This window comes from Brassica napus, chromosome C6, assembly GCF_020379485.1.
Source record: "Brassica napus cultivar Da-Ae chromosome C6, Da-Ae, whole genome shotgun sequence".
In the NCBI taxonomy this organism is placed as follows: domain Eukaryota; kingdom Viridiplantae; phylum Streptophyta; class Magnoliopsida; order Brassicales; family Brassicaceae; genus Brassica; species Brassica napus.
In genome coordinates, this window is record NC_063449.1 from 32,441,034 (window position 1) to 32,453,609 (window position 12,576).

General features: G+C 36.8%; 3 protein-coding genes and 1 long non-coding RNA gene across 7 annotated transcripts; 2 read left to right on the forward strand and 2 right to left on the reverse strand.

Annotated features, from left to right (window-relative positions):
• The first annotated feature begins 2,662 nt into the window (after window positions 1-2,662).
• On the forward strand, window positions 2,663-4,438 carry LOC111213114 (1-aminocyclopropane-1-carboxylate oxidase 5-like). Its single transcript, XM_048761766.1, has 4 exons — window positions 2,663-2,859; window positions 2,942-3,174; window positions 3,265-3,630; window positions 4,000-4,438. The coding sequence occupies exons 1-4, from the start codon at window positions 2,758-2,760 to the stop codon at window positions 4,235-4,237; spliced, it is 939 nt and encodes a 312-aa protein (XP_048617723.1). The 5' UTR covers window positions 2,663-2,757; the 3' UTR covers window positions 4,238-4,438.
• A 231-nt stretch (window positions 4,439-4,669) lies between these two features.
• Window positions 4,670-8,780, reverse strand: LOC111213115 (ubinuclein-2). Of its 4 annotated transcripts, none has more exons than XM_048761764.1 (13): window positions 8,352-8,780; window positions 7,723-7,809; window positions 7,549-7,641; window positions 7,370-7,446; window positions 7,062-7,194; window positions 6,557-6,974; window positions 6,357-6,475; window positions 6,186-6,269; window positions 5,985-6,110; window positions 5,687-5,812; window positions 5,521-5,568; window positions 5,282-5,392; window positions 4,670-5,202 (listed from the first exon to the last, which is right to left on the reverse strand). In XM_048761764.1, the coding sequence occupies exons 1-13, from the start codon at window positions 8,577-8,579 to the stop codon at window positions 4,864-4,866; spliced, it is 1,989 nt and encodes a 662-aa protein (XP_048617721.1). In that variant the 5' UTR covers window positions 8,580-8,780; the 3' UTR covers window positions 4,670-4,863. The 4 variants fall into 4 exon arrangements, with proteins under 4 accessions (XP_048617721.1, XP_048617720.1, XP_048617719.1 ...); XM_048761763.1 differs by having other exon boundaries at window positions 6,186-6,272; XM_048761762.1 differs by having other exon boundaries at window positions 7,059-7,194.
• A 91-nt stretch (window positions 8,781-8,871) lies between these two features.
• LOC125589241 (peroxidase 13-like) lies at window positions 8,872-10,289 on the reverse strand. Its single transcript, XM_048761765.1, has 4 exons — window positions 10,053-10,289; window positions 9,785-9,970; window positions 9,411-9,576; window positions 8,872-9,338 (listed from the first exon to the last, which is right to left on the reverse strand). Exons 1-4 carry the CDS (start codon window positions 10,257-10,259, stop codon window positions 8,938-8,940), a joined length of 960 nt encoding a protein of 319 aa, XP_048617722.1. The 5' UTR covers window positions 10,260-10,289; the 3' UTR covers window positions 8,872-8,937.
• Window positions 10,290-10,535: 246 nt separating this feature from the next.
• Window positions 10,536-12,564, forward strand: LOC125589242. Its single transcript, XR_007325416.1, has 3 exons — window positions 10,536-12,048; window positions 12,131-12,333; window positions 12,412-12,564. It is a non-coding gene; the product is annotated as an uncharacterized LOC125589242 (long non-coding RNA).
• Window positions 12,565-12,576: the final 12 nt, after the last annotated feature.

The following is a 12,576-nucleotide window of genomic DNA, read 5'->3' on the forward strand; positions in this document are numbered from 1 at the left end:
ATTAAACAAATTATGACATAAAAACCTTATTTTTTCCATCGAACACATTCTTGAAACAAGTGAATAGTATTGTTTCTATAGTTAAATTATTTTGACTTTTATCTTCCATATGGTTTTCAAAGCTTTCAAATCAACCATCGAATTGATACATGTCATTTTAATGTTTCTAGTCGTATACTTAAGGAAAACTTACATTTTTGTAATTTAAAGTCGTTTTAAAAAAAATTCAAAATATAACATATAAGAAAATTCTAACATATAAGAAAAATATACCATATAAGATGTCCTCATTTTTGTATTTTAAAGTCGTTTTAAAAAAAAAAATATAACATATAAGGTTTCCTCATTTTTGTAATTTTAAAGTCATTTTAAAAAATTCAAAATATAACATATAAGAAAAAATTTAAATTTTTTATTATATGGTTAATGTGATTGTTTAATTTTTTTAAAAATATAAATTTAAACAAAAATGAAGAAGGATGCAAAAATTGTTATCAAATCTTTATTATTCATAATCATTAATTGCCATATATATGTAAATCATATTAGATAATTCCGTAGCTTTTATTTAAGGAAAGAATACACACTTTCTATATTTTAGGTTAATATAATGTTCTCTAGTGTTATATAATTATGAAATAATGTGATACCATTAGATTAAACTATATTTTATATTAGATGCTCTAAAATTCCTTGAAATGGAATTTAGAAGGCATTTAGAGTGCCACCTAGGATTTGGGGTTTTTTTTAATTAATATAAAATTAAGGTTCTAATTTTTCAAATGCTTCTCAATTAATATATAGGAGATTTGTTACCATGCTCGTATATGCTAACAAAGGCATGGATATTTGGGACGAAAACAAAAAGAGGCATCACCTGCTCATGTGTACAGCAGAGATGGCTGTGCTGTAAAGACAAATATTTCAACTAATAGCATTACCTCTAATTTTCTAAATATTTTTTTGTTAATTATATTCTACCATGACGACAAAAATATATGAATCATCTTCGACTATTATAGTTTGTAGCTTTACAAAAGTAAAATGCATATGCTCTTTCTTCCACTGATATCTGTATATGAATCAATCCCCCCCTCCCTCTTCCCATGTGTTCCCTTTGTCCACATATGTCATGAAAACAAGTGTCTATGATTATTTTGGATATAATTCTCAAAACCTATCATTACTTTCCACGTTCATAACTCGTAAAGATATAAAAGAGGCATCCAGTTATTCAAACCCATATCTATGTCTCTTTCTTTTTATGCTAACTAATCACGTATGAATGATCTCAACCTTAATCTAAAGTGAGGAGTAATAGGGATAAATTTTAACATAAATTTTGGGATAAATTTTAATATAATCTTGACTCGCAATACAGAACAAAATGTTGAAACACTTTTAGTCCATTGGTTTAATTGAGAGAGTTAATTAGTACTTTATATTAAGAGATTAGAGTTTCGAACCACAAAATTTTTTATACAAATTAATAAAGTAAATAGATCTTCATCAAAATACAAGTAAAACCGTAAATTTTCATAAAGCGGTTCAAAAGAATAACATTTATAGTTATAAAATTATTTATATAACATTTTTCATCATTTATAATATTATAATTAACCAACGTTAATATATAAAACAATGTTTTTATTAAGTAATCTAAATTTGATTCGGCACCAATTAAAAAAAAAATTTGATCGGATATATTAACCGTCTTGTGTTAACATCAAGACCTAATGGAATTCAAGTATATCTATATCTAATATTGAAACACTTTTAGTCCATTGGTTTAATTGAGAGAGTTAATTAGTACTTTATATTAAGAGATTAGAGTTCAAGCCACAAAAAAAATAATACAAATTAATAAAATAAATAAATCTTCATCAAAATACAAGTAAAACCGTGAATTTTCATAAAGCGGTTCAAAGAAGAACATTTATAGTTATAAAATTATTTATATAACATTTTTCATAATTTATAATATTATAATTAACCGACGTTAATGTATAAAACAATGTTTTTATCAACATTGGATATATTAACCGCCTTGCGTATCTAATGGAATTCAAGTATATCTATATTGTATACTAAAATATGATATTCAAATTATGTGTGTTTTTAGTATTTCGATGACAATAGTAACCCTGTCTTTAATTTTATAAATTCATTATTCACGTATAAAAATAATAAATTATGAGAAAGAACGTGTCTCATAACAATCAAATGGGAGAAATTGTTCAAAATGATTGGAGTTCACTTTTATTGTTTGAACAATGAAATAGTCTTGTAAAAGGAACTAATTTTTTTTCCAATTGCCATACTAATAATGTTCCACATCAAAATTTCAAGTCAAGAAGATGGATGGACAAAACTGAAACTGCTTCAGGATAATAAAATCACCTATGCACATCGATTTTGGTGATTATTATAAGCTTGAAACCTTATCACCTATGCACATCGATTTTGGTGATTGTTATAACCTTTAAACCTTTTTAATATGAATATAAGATCCAACTGTATCTTTAAGCTTAAAAGTTAATGAAATAAAGCAAATACTTAGAAATGAATAGTTGACATTTTAATCTAATTTTCTTTGACAAAATAAAAAAAAAAACAAAAGGGGAAAATCAGGGTGTACTATAAATAAAGTCCTAAGCTTTCCATAATCCTCACAACTAAATCTAATTAACAAAAACAGAGTCGTCTTTGACTTTTTAAAAACAGAGCTTTTTGCCTTAATACACATCTCGCTCTGAAATGGCGGTTCCTGTGATTGATTTCTCCAAGATCAATGGTGACGAAAGAGAGAAGACACTCTCTGAAATCGCTAAAGCTTGCGAAGAATGGGGATTTTTCCAGGTTCAACTCTTAAAAATCAGAACTTTATGTCTCTCTGTTTCTCTCTGTTTTTTGATGAGCTCATCACTCTGTTTCTGTGTAGCTGGTGAACCATGGGATTCCATTGGAGCTTCTTGAAAAGGTGAAGAATCTAAGCTCAGAGTGCTACAAAACAGAGAGAGCAGAAGCATTCAAGACCTCAACACCTGTGAAGCTGCTCAACGACCTGCTTCAGAAAAACTCCACCGAGAAACTCGAAAACGTTGACTGGGAAGATAACTTCACTCTCTTAGACCACAGCGAAAACGAATGGCCATGCAACACTTCCAACTTCAAGTAAACACACAAACTCTCTCTTCTCACTCAAACCCATTTTCAAAAAACCAAAACTTTTTTTTGTCATTTTGTTTTTTCCTCCAAAAACAGAGAGACGATGGTAGAATACAGAGGAGAAGTGAGGAAGCTAGCGAGCAAGATGATGGAAGTGATTGACGAGAACTTGGGCTTACCTAAAGGTTACATAAAGAAAGCTTTTAACGAAGGGATGGAAGATGGAGAAGAGACGGCTTTCTTTGGAACCAAAGTCAGCCATTACCCACCTTGTCCTCATCCTGAGCTCGTCAATGGCCTTCGAGCTCATACTGATGCAGGAGGTGTCGTTTTGCTGTTCCAAGACGATGAGTACGATGGTCTTCAGGTGTTGAAAGATGGAGAGTGGATCGATGTTCAGCCGCTGCCTAATGCTATTGTTATCAACACTGGTGATCAGATTGAAGTTCTTAGCAATGGAAGGTAACACCTTTTAAGCTCATTTTTATCATATATCAAATATATTATTAAATTATATCAAAGTTACACTGTTAAACCTTAAAATCATACAGAACTAAAAATATAAATTATTGATATATAAGCGGAGTATATGCTAAAAACCGTATAAAGAAATAAAATTCACAACTTAAAATATTCAAAAATATACATTTTGACTAAATTAAAATTTAAATTAATCAGACATTTTCCGGTTGTATTGTGTTGGAACTAGACCGGTTTGGTTTATCTGGATTAAACATTTCTAGCTTCATTTTCATTCAGAATAAAACCGGTTTAACAAAATACGTTTTGAGATTTTGGGTTTTAGATTTTAAACCAAGATGGATTTGGCAGGTACAAGAGTGCATGGCACAGAGTGTTGGCCAGGGAAAATGGAAACCGGAGGTCAATAGCTTCCTTCTACAACCCGTCGTACAAGGCGGCCATTGGTCCACCGGAGATGACGGCAGCGGCGGAGGAAGGAAGTGAGAAGAAGTATCCAAAGTATGTGTTTGGAGATTATATGGATGTCTATGCAAACCAGAAGTTCATGCCTAAAGAGCCTCGTTTTCTAGCTGTAAAGACTCTCTGAAAATGTTACTATCACTGTTTTTTCCTTGCCCTCATGTTGTATTATTTTCTCTTAATGCCAAATTTAATAATTGATAATCTGGCATCTGCTTTTCTGGCTTTGTATTTTGTTTTTTTCTTTCTTTTTAAGTGATTTTGAATCTTTGTTGTCACTTGTGTTCTTAGTTTCTGAATATAAATGTATGTGCGCTTTTCTTTGTCTCATTTTGTTAGTTAAATCTATAGAGCAAACATCGCATAAGTAAAATTATTATTGTCATTATTTTCATCATATAATGAAGCAACAGAGTCATAATAATGTCTGCAACATTTCAGAAACTATGTAACTATGTCTACATATGATTCATGACTTTTTGATGCAGCTAGTCATGAGAATGTTATTATTTCATAAACATCCATTTCTAACCATACTTGCTTGGTAATTAAAAGCAAATAAAAACAAGCTTCTTTTGAAAAAAACTTGATAATTTGTACACATGAGAGAGGAAGTAGGACTTCCTCTCCTACTTCAAAGAAAATACACTCGGAAAAATTATGACTAGACGCAAAATTAGAAGATACATTAAAGTTACAAACAAAGGCAAGGCTAGAGCCAGGCTTCAACTACAGAAACTAGGCCGGAGTGCTTTAACTTGGCAGGTTCAGGTCCGGGGGAGCTTGTGTCTGCTGCTTCAGAGCAAGAACAATAGCTTTCTCTGTGGCCAAGTGAGAAACTTCAACAGCCTTTTCTGTCTTTTTTCTGGCTGCTTTTGCTTCTGCTGAAGAGCTTGAGGATCCCTTCAGTTTCTCATGTTGCTGCTTTGATTTGTCAACTGTAGGTTGAGTGGTGTCTAAGGACGTGGTGGTTGCGCTTGGGACAACAACACCTGTTGTTTTATCTCCAACACTTGAAGCCTTCTCGGGATAGGCAGTAGTACCCTCTGGTTTTGGTAGCGTCTGTTTCCTCTTAGTCATCTTCCCTTGACCCTTCAATAAGAAAAGAGCTGATAAATGACCATACTGCAGAGAGACTTGCTGAGATAACGGAAACAGTCTATGATCATACCACATCCTTCCCATGATTTTCATACAATGCTCTCCGCCTTTCCTTTGCCCGGCAAATGGCACGCTTGATCCCATGATTGTCCATTAACCTATTTGGCCATAGTTCAGCTAACTGGAGCATGAATAAATCACAAAAAAAACTCAGGTAAGGAAGATATGATTACCAATATTAAAGTTTAAGCAAGGTCTAGTCTAGTGACTTTGAATGAGCTTAGAAAGCAAAAAAGATAAAGAACTTACATTTGCATAAAGCTTTCTGATATGTGGACCTGAATCTTCATCCAATCCCTATTTATTACCAAAAAACAAAACAGAACACAAAACTATGTTCACACTTCAAGTCTGGATCTAACAAGTTAAGCACTGTTATGTAAGGTTGCCAAAAAGATGGAAAAATCTTAATTACATCAACGAAGATGTCATATAGATCACATAGTTTGTCCTCCATCGCTGCATCCATGACAAACTTCTTCTTCGTAGGTGGACCAACATCTTGAAAATCGTCTGATGTTCCAGCTTCCTGATTGGTTGCCTGTGAAACCATTTATGGCAGTATAACCATTATCAGAGAGAAGCATTCATTGACAATGGATGTTTAAAGCCAACAACAGAGACAAGAACAAAAGTATCTATCTAAAAGCACCAGATAAGAAAACCATTTGAAAATCAAATCAGTGAAATTACTTGAGTAGAAGAGAGAGAACCTGGGACTCAATCAATGGAACTTGTGTTTTTAACATCTCAACAACTTCATTCTTGATACGTTGAAACTTGTTATCTTTCTCTCGATTTGCAGAGTCTCCGGAATCAATCATGATTTTCAAGTTCCTCTGTAACAATAACCATTATATAATCTTATGCCTAAGTAAGAATCACAACTCCATTCAAATAACAAGTCTCTGTACCTTCAGCGATCTAACTTGTATTAGATGACCGACAATGCTCATGAGACGATTGATCAACTCTCCTGATACATTCCCTTGGCTCGCCTGCTTCAATGAAAATAAAAATCTCAATACATCTGGAAGATGTATTAAGAGAAAAAAGAAAAGAAACATACATAAGAGTTTGATTACCGCAATCCTAGCAACTTTAGCAAGCTTTGATTTAACGTCTCCTGGCAATCTCCTCTTCACTGCTTGGGATGAGGAGGTATCAGCATCTTGATTCTCAGTGGCAGCAGCAGGAGGCCTTGCTGCAATAAAAATTGTACATTATAGTTTGCTAAAATTGTATTTAAACTCCCAATACACGTAGTGAAGAAGTGCTCACTCACATTCAGCGACCACCTTCTCCAATTCCCTGAAGGCTTTCTCAAGTGTTGAGGTTTTAGGCCTGGCATTAGAACCGCCTTTTCTCTGAATAGATTGTCTGCTTAATATTGCATTGTCAGTGTTTTCCTTCTGACGGACTACTGTTGATTTAGCCAAAACATCTGGCCCAGATTTCCCTGGCAGGGAATTAGATAGCTGATGAGCACCTTTGTTGCTGTGCTTCATATGAAGGGCCCCAGAAGATTCAGCTGCCTTTGACCTCGGACTTAGGGCGTTTCTCAGCAGATTCGCTTTATCACTATGCTTCACATTTTCCAAGTCATTGCCACTTTGAGGTTTTAAAGGAGAAACCGAATCCTGCACTGTCTTTGAATCACTGATTTTTTTCTTCAGCGAAGGCCCAGAAGCAGCTGATTGATCCTGGAATTTAGCATTCATGTTATCAATCTTCTTGACTGAAACTCTTAAGGATTCAAAAAGTCATTTGCAAGCAATGGTACTTACTACCCTTCCCCCATCTGTCTTGGCTATCTTGGCTTGTTTTCTGGATACATCAACAACATCGCCGGGAGGTTTTGCTGACTCTTTCCTTTGCCTTTTCTTTGGCTTTTGGTTTGACATTGTTGCTGTGGACGGTTCACTGTTGTAGAAAAAAAAGAATTCACAATTTTAGATAAAACTGGTAAATGGAAGATAGCATATGTATAGAGAAACTGTGAGAACATGAATCCTATCTATAATCAGAGCCCACACTGCTATGAAATGGTATTTATTGGTCACTGCGTTTTGCAATTAAGAGGACAAGAGAGACTTACATCTGTTCTAACTTTCCTTTGTTGACAAAAAACCCATCATGTTTAATTTTCGCATCATCAACTTCAAAATACTCATCCTAGAATGCAAAGAAAAAAAGAAGAATAATGTGTCAGCTATCAAGATACACTTTGATCTTATAAGGAAAACAAACATATGGAGGATATCTATACTGTCTGACCAATTCAACGTCATCGATGAATGAATCTTCAGTGTCATACTCGTCATCGTCTGGAGCACCATCTAACTCTTCCCCATCACTACTATCTCTCCCCTAGAAATCAAAAACATTCATCTAACTAGTACTGCTAAACAATAGACACAACAATGGTGAGAAAAAAATAGGGAAACATACCATGTAGAGCCTTTCGATCTTCTCAATAACGGCGTTGAAACGATTAGAATGAGGTTGGTCGACCATTTCACCTTCTGCTGGTGGACCCTGCATTGGATATACCAACAAAAGCATTAGAAACTGACATGATCCAAATCATATGCCAGAAACGTCTCCAGTTTCCTTCAAATGAAATTGTGAGTGACATATTCGACCAAAACGAGGTTGCAACAATGTCACTAGCGATGAAACCAAATCACATACCGAACCGCAGTTCAAATTACTGAACGAGACTAGACAACAACAAATCACTGTCAAGTTGTAGTTTTTTCTTAGCTTCAACAGTTTACTTATTGAAACCCAATGCCAAGGAGCAATGACAGAACAATTCACTTTACCAAGACTTACAGAAACCTTCCCGACCAATCAGTTAACCCGACAATAACAAAGTTAATCCGACCCGACAAGAAAAGAGTTATTCCGACAATCAGTTAAAAACAGTGAGGTTCTGTCTGGATGAACTCCCAAAAGCAAATTTCAACTCCCAGGAGGAGGACAAGACAAAGGTTAGTCCTTTAGAGGCAAAGGTTGGTCCTTTCGATGCAAAAGTGTCAAAATCTATGCAAATGTAACAGAGCTTACGAACTCACCGGTGCAAGGTGAGCCTCAAGATTAGGGTTAGCATTAGGAACCGGGTCAGACGCCGAAACCGATGAACCATGAGCCTTGCTAGCCTCCTTCATAAGCTTCTTCCACGAGACGTACGTCGTCTCGCCTCGCCGGAGCTCCACCTTGAGTAACTTCCGATCAGCAGCAGCTAATAACTTTGGCGAGGTCCTCGACGACTCGCCGTCGGTGGCGGCCTTGTGTTCCCCCATGGAGTGATTGGGTAGGGTCAGAGGTAGAGTCTGTGGAGAGACCCCCAGATCGGAGAAGACGCGACTTTGGAGAAAGAATCAAATCAGGAGCCAAGTCTGATGTTGTGAGCCCCGATTGTTAACTCTCAAAGTAGTCCTGAGCTTCCGGTTGGAACCGAATTGACAAAAAAAAAAATCGATTCTGTTTACTATCCGGTTGAAGTTATAAACCGATTGGTGGACTAAAAGATTTAGTCAGTTTCCGGTTCATCCGGCAAGCAAAAACCGACCAGTTTGAGACATTTTGACCACATAAATCAAATAAACTGAAATAAACCGAATCAACCAAAATTTATACATCATTATTTAAATCGAAATTTTAGTTTGTGGTGTTACATTGGTGTCGGATCTCTCCCTCGACACCAATCTTCACTCCTATAGATCCCATCTTCACCATTGATTTACTAAAATCTGAAAAGAAATGATCCTTCAAAGTCATATTAGCAGACAATAAGGAATCGATGATCTTCTTTGTGTCACTATCTTGATATAAAGCAGCATCGGATTGGATGACTCCTCTCCCCTTTTTGATGTTGTGGAAGATATGGCCATCAAATGTCAATGAGCTTCCCAAGTCCAGGGGAAGTCTCACATTGACATCCCCACCTTGGGGGCATGTAGACCTCAGCATTTTGAAGAATGTTGGGTCTATAGTAGGATCCTCAGAGTCCAGACGCTGTGTGACAAAGAAACAGGCGACTGTGCCTATTGTATGTGCACCTATAAAACAGAAATATATAGTTTAATAATGAGTTGTGTAGATAGATTAATTAGAATAATAGCATAGCTTACCAGCACTGAGAATGACAAGGTCTTTCTCTGAAAGGCCCTTCTCTCTGAACTTCGACTTTAACGTCTTGATGGACTCTTGAGGATCTGGCAAGTTAGCTGCCTTCATCTTCTCAGCTGTCAGGCCATCTCTCCGACCTGTTGGGACCTCATAATGAGGTCCTCTTGCCTGTTCCATATATTATGATTAGTTTCATCCCGGAGAGAAAAATGAGACATACATCATCCAATCACTTTCAGTTTCGGTGAATGCCGCAAATATATAAACAGAGTTGAATGAATTTACTATCACTATACTCTTGTAATATATATATATATAACCCCAAAAAAAACAAAAAAATATTATCTCTTTCTTTGGTCGCAAGTAAAGTATTTACCGTAACGACAGCGTCTCTAGCAGCAAGAGCAACGATGTCAGCGCAAGACACAACTCCTGGACACGCCTTCTCAGTGGCAGCTTTGGCTTCATCTATGATTTCAAATCCTCCCACCCCTGCGTTGCCCACCGCGGAACTCTCATCGTCCTCACCATCTCGTTTTAACAATATTGAGGCGTCACATCCCTTCAAAAGTGAGAAACCAAAAAGAGATGTTAAATCTCTCAAGAAATAAAAAAAGAAACATGTTTGTACTGACTAAGCTTACTCCAACGAAGCAGTCGTGGAACTGCAGCCGGAGTAATATCGCCGCGTTTCTTGGGTTCCTCGCCACGCTCCCTTCAACAACGCCGCGGACGATCTCTTCCGCCGATGCACACTCTTCCTTGTAGAACCCCGGCCTTAGGTTCCCTTCTGAAAGATGTATATTGCCACGAGCAATTAACAAAACTAGGATAATCGCTATTTTGATCATTGCTTTTGATGTTTGATTGAGAAATGTGTTTGATTAAGATAATATATATATAGTGAAAGTGTTAGATAGTTAGTGTGAGATGGTTAGTGTTGGATGATGAAGAACATTAGTTGATGGTGTAAGTGTTAGATACCTGACCATTAGGTGTAGTGAGAGTGTAAGTGTTATTAGGTGAAGAATAGAAATTAGGTAGTGTTTAATGAGAAAGCCACCTAATCGAATCAGTAACTCACAAAATTACACTCTTATCCCCAATGACATACAGATATATAACCGTTGTTTTTATGCTTTGTTTAGTTAGTTGATTTCGTGTCTTATCTTTTTACCTGACCGTCGTAACAGATTAATTCTAGTAAGATAGTTATAAGTTAAAAATATTCGAGTTATTAAACCAGGTCCTGTGGAATTGCTTATTACCCTTTAGACACCAGGAGATGAAACCAGGTTCAAAGGCTGTAACTAGACTCTAGAGAGATATTGTCCGGTATAGACTTAGCGAGTTCAGCTTCAGCCAGTTTTTCTCTGAATATGCTTCAATGTGTCTTCCCTTGTAGTGGAATTTGACTTGTTAGTGAGCCGCTCAATTCCACACTTGTATGGTGGAGCTTAGCAAAGTCTTGAAAGGTGAAAGCATAAACCACCATAAAAGGACTCGCATACCTTCTCAGCTAATGTTTATGCTTCTTCATCCCATAATGTTCCAGAAAGCTTAACACCTCCTCTACCACCTCCATCTCCAGCCTTTCAGAGACAATCCATAGATGAGAGATGCAACCAATCCGTAGACCAAAGCCAAAGCTGCAACATGATAAAGTAAAGGGATCCTCAAGCTCTAGCAACCCTTTAGCAGAAGCAAACAGAGAAACAGATTGTTCTAGCTCTGAAGGAGCAGACACATCCACAGACCAAGGCACAGATCCAAGCTCCCCCAGACCTTCACCTGCCAAGTCGCTAAGGTCAATCCGGATGCTCCTCTGGACAAAGTCTGCATAGTTAGCTGTGGTTTAATACACTGGACTAGGAGAAACCTTGAATGTAGCTAAACCAAAGAGAGGTCAAAGTGTTGCCATTTTCGGTCTTGGTGCTGTTGGTTTTTGGCCGCTGCAGAAGGTGCTAGAACCTCTGGTGCTGCTAGGATCATTGGTGTCGGTCCCAACCCCAATAGATTCGAGGAAGGTAGTTAGAAATTGATTAGTGTTTGACTGTGTCCTTCTCTAATCTAATGTCGTTCACTTATAATGAGTTTGATATGCTATTAGCAGCTAAAGAAGTTGGGTGTGGTCGAATTTGTGAACCCTAGAGAGCATGAAAAACCAGTTCAACAAGTCATCGCTGAGATGACAGGCGGTGGTGTGGTGTGGTGTGGTGTGGAGTGCACTGGAAGCATTCAAGCTATGAACTATATGCTCTGTTTCTAAGGTAAAATGGGAGGGGGGTACGTTTTGCTAAGGCTCGGTCCTCATCATCTAGTGTTCATCAAAGGGAAATAAAAAAAGTTAATTGACAAATAAAAAAGTTAGTGTTCATCAAAGGGAAATACCCAATCCAATAGGGTTTGTTATGCAAAAATAAAAACTTAATTTCTCCGTCTCGGCAATTCATTCATTTCTAGATTAATGGAAGATCTGAAAGACTCAAAGGAATTCGCCAAGCCTTGCAAATTGACAAAACCATTCGCATGAGATCTGATCGAACGATGGTGCTGGTTACCTCTGTGCGTGATTACATCAACCGGATGCTCCACGATATCTCCGGCATGAAGGTTCTCCTCATACTCGACTCCGAAACGGTATAAAATCCAGTAACCAACCACTAATCTTCTCCGATTCACAATAATGTAGGCATCATCTTCAATGTGTTTTGAGTTGCAGGTTAGCAATGTGAGCATCGTGTATTCGCAATCAGAGCTGCTTCAGAAAGAAGTGTTTCTCGTGGAACACGATAGATTCAATCTCCGCTTCGAAAGAATCAATGTCGCATCTGAAAGCTGTTTACTTCATCCGCACTACTTCGGAGAACATTCAGAAGCTTCGATACGAGCTCGCCAATCCTAGATTCGGAGAACACCATCTGTGTACGATCCCATCTTTCATCTCTCAGTAATCTCGAGTTTTATCAATTGTTGATCTCTTTTTTCCAATGAATGTTTCAGTTTTCTCCAATCTGTTGAAGGACACACAGATTCATATATCTTGGCTGAACTCATAGGTTGCATGCATGTGATGGAACTAATTTCCAGCTTGTTTAGTCTGAGAATTTCGTGTATCCTGTATTTATTCGAATTGAAAGATACTTTTCTGTTTCAGAAATTAGGCCT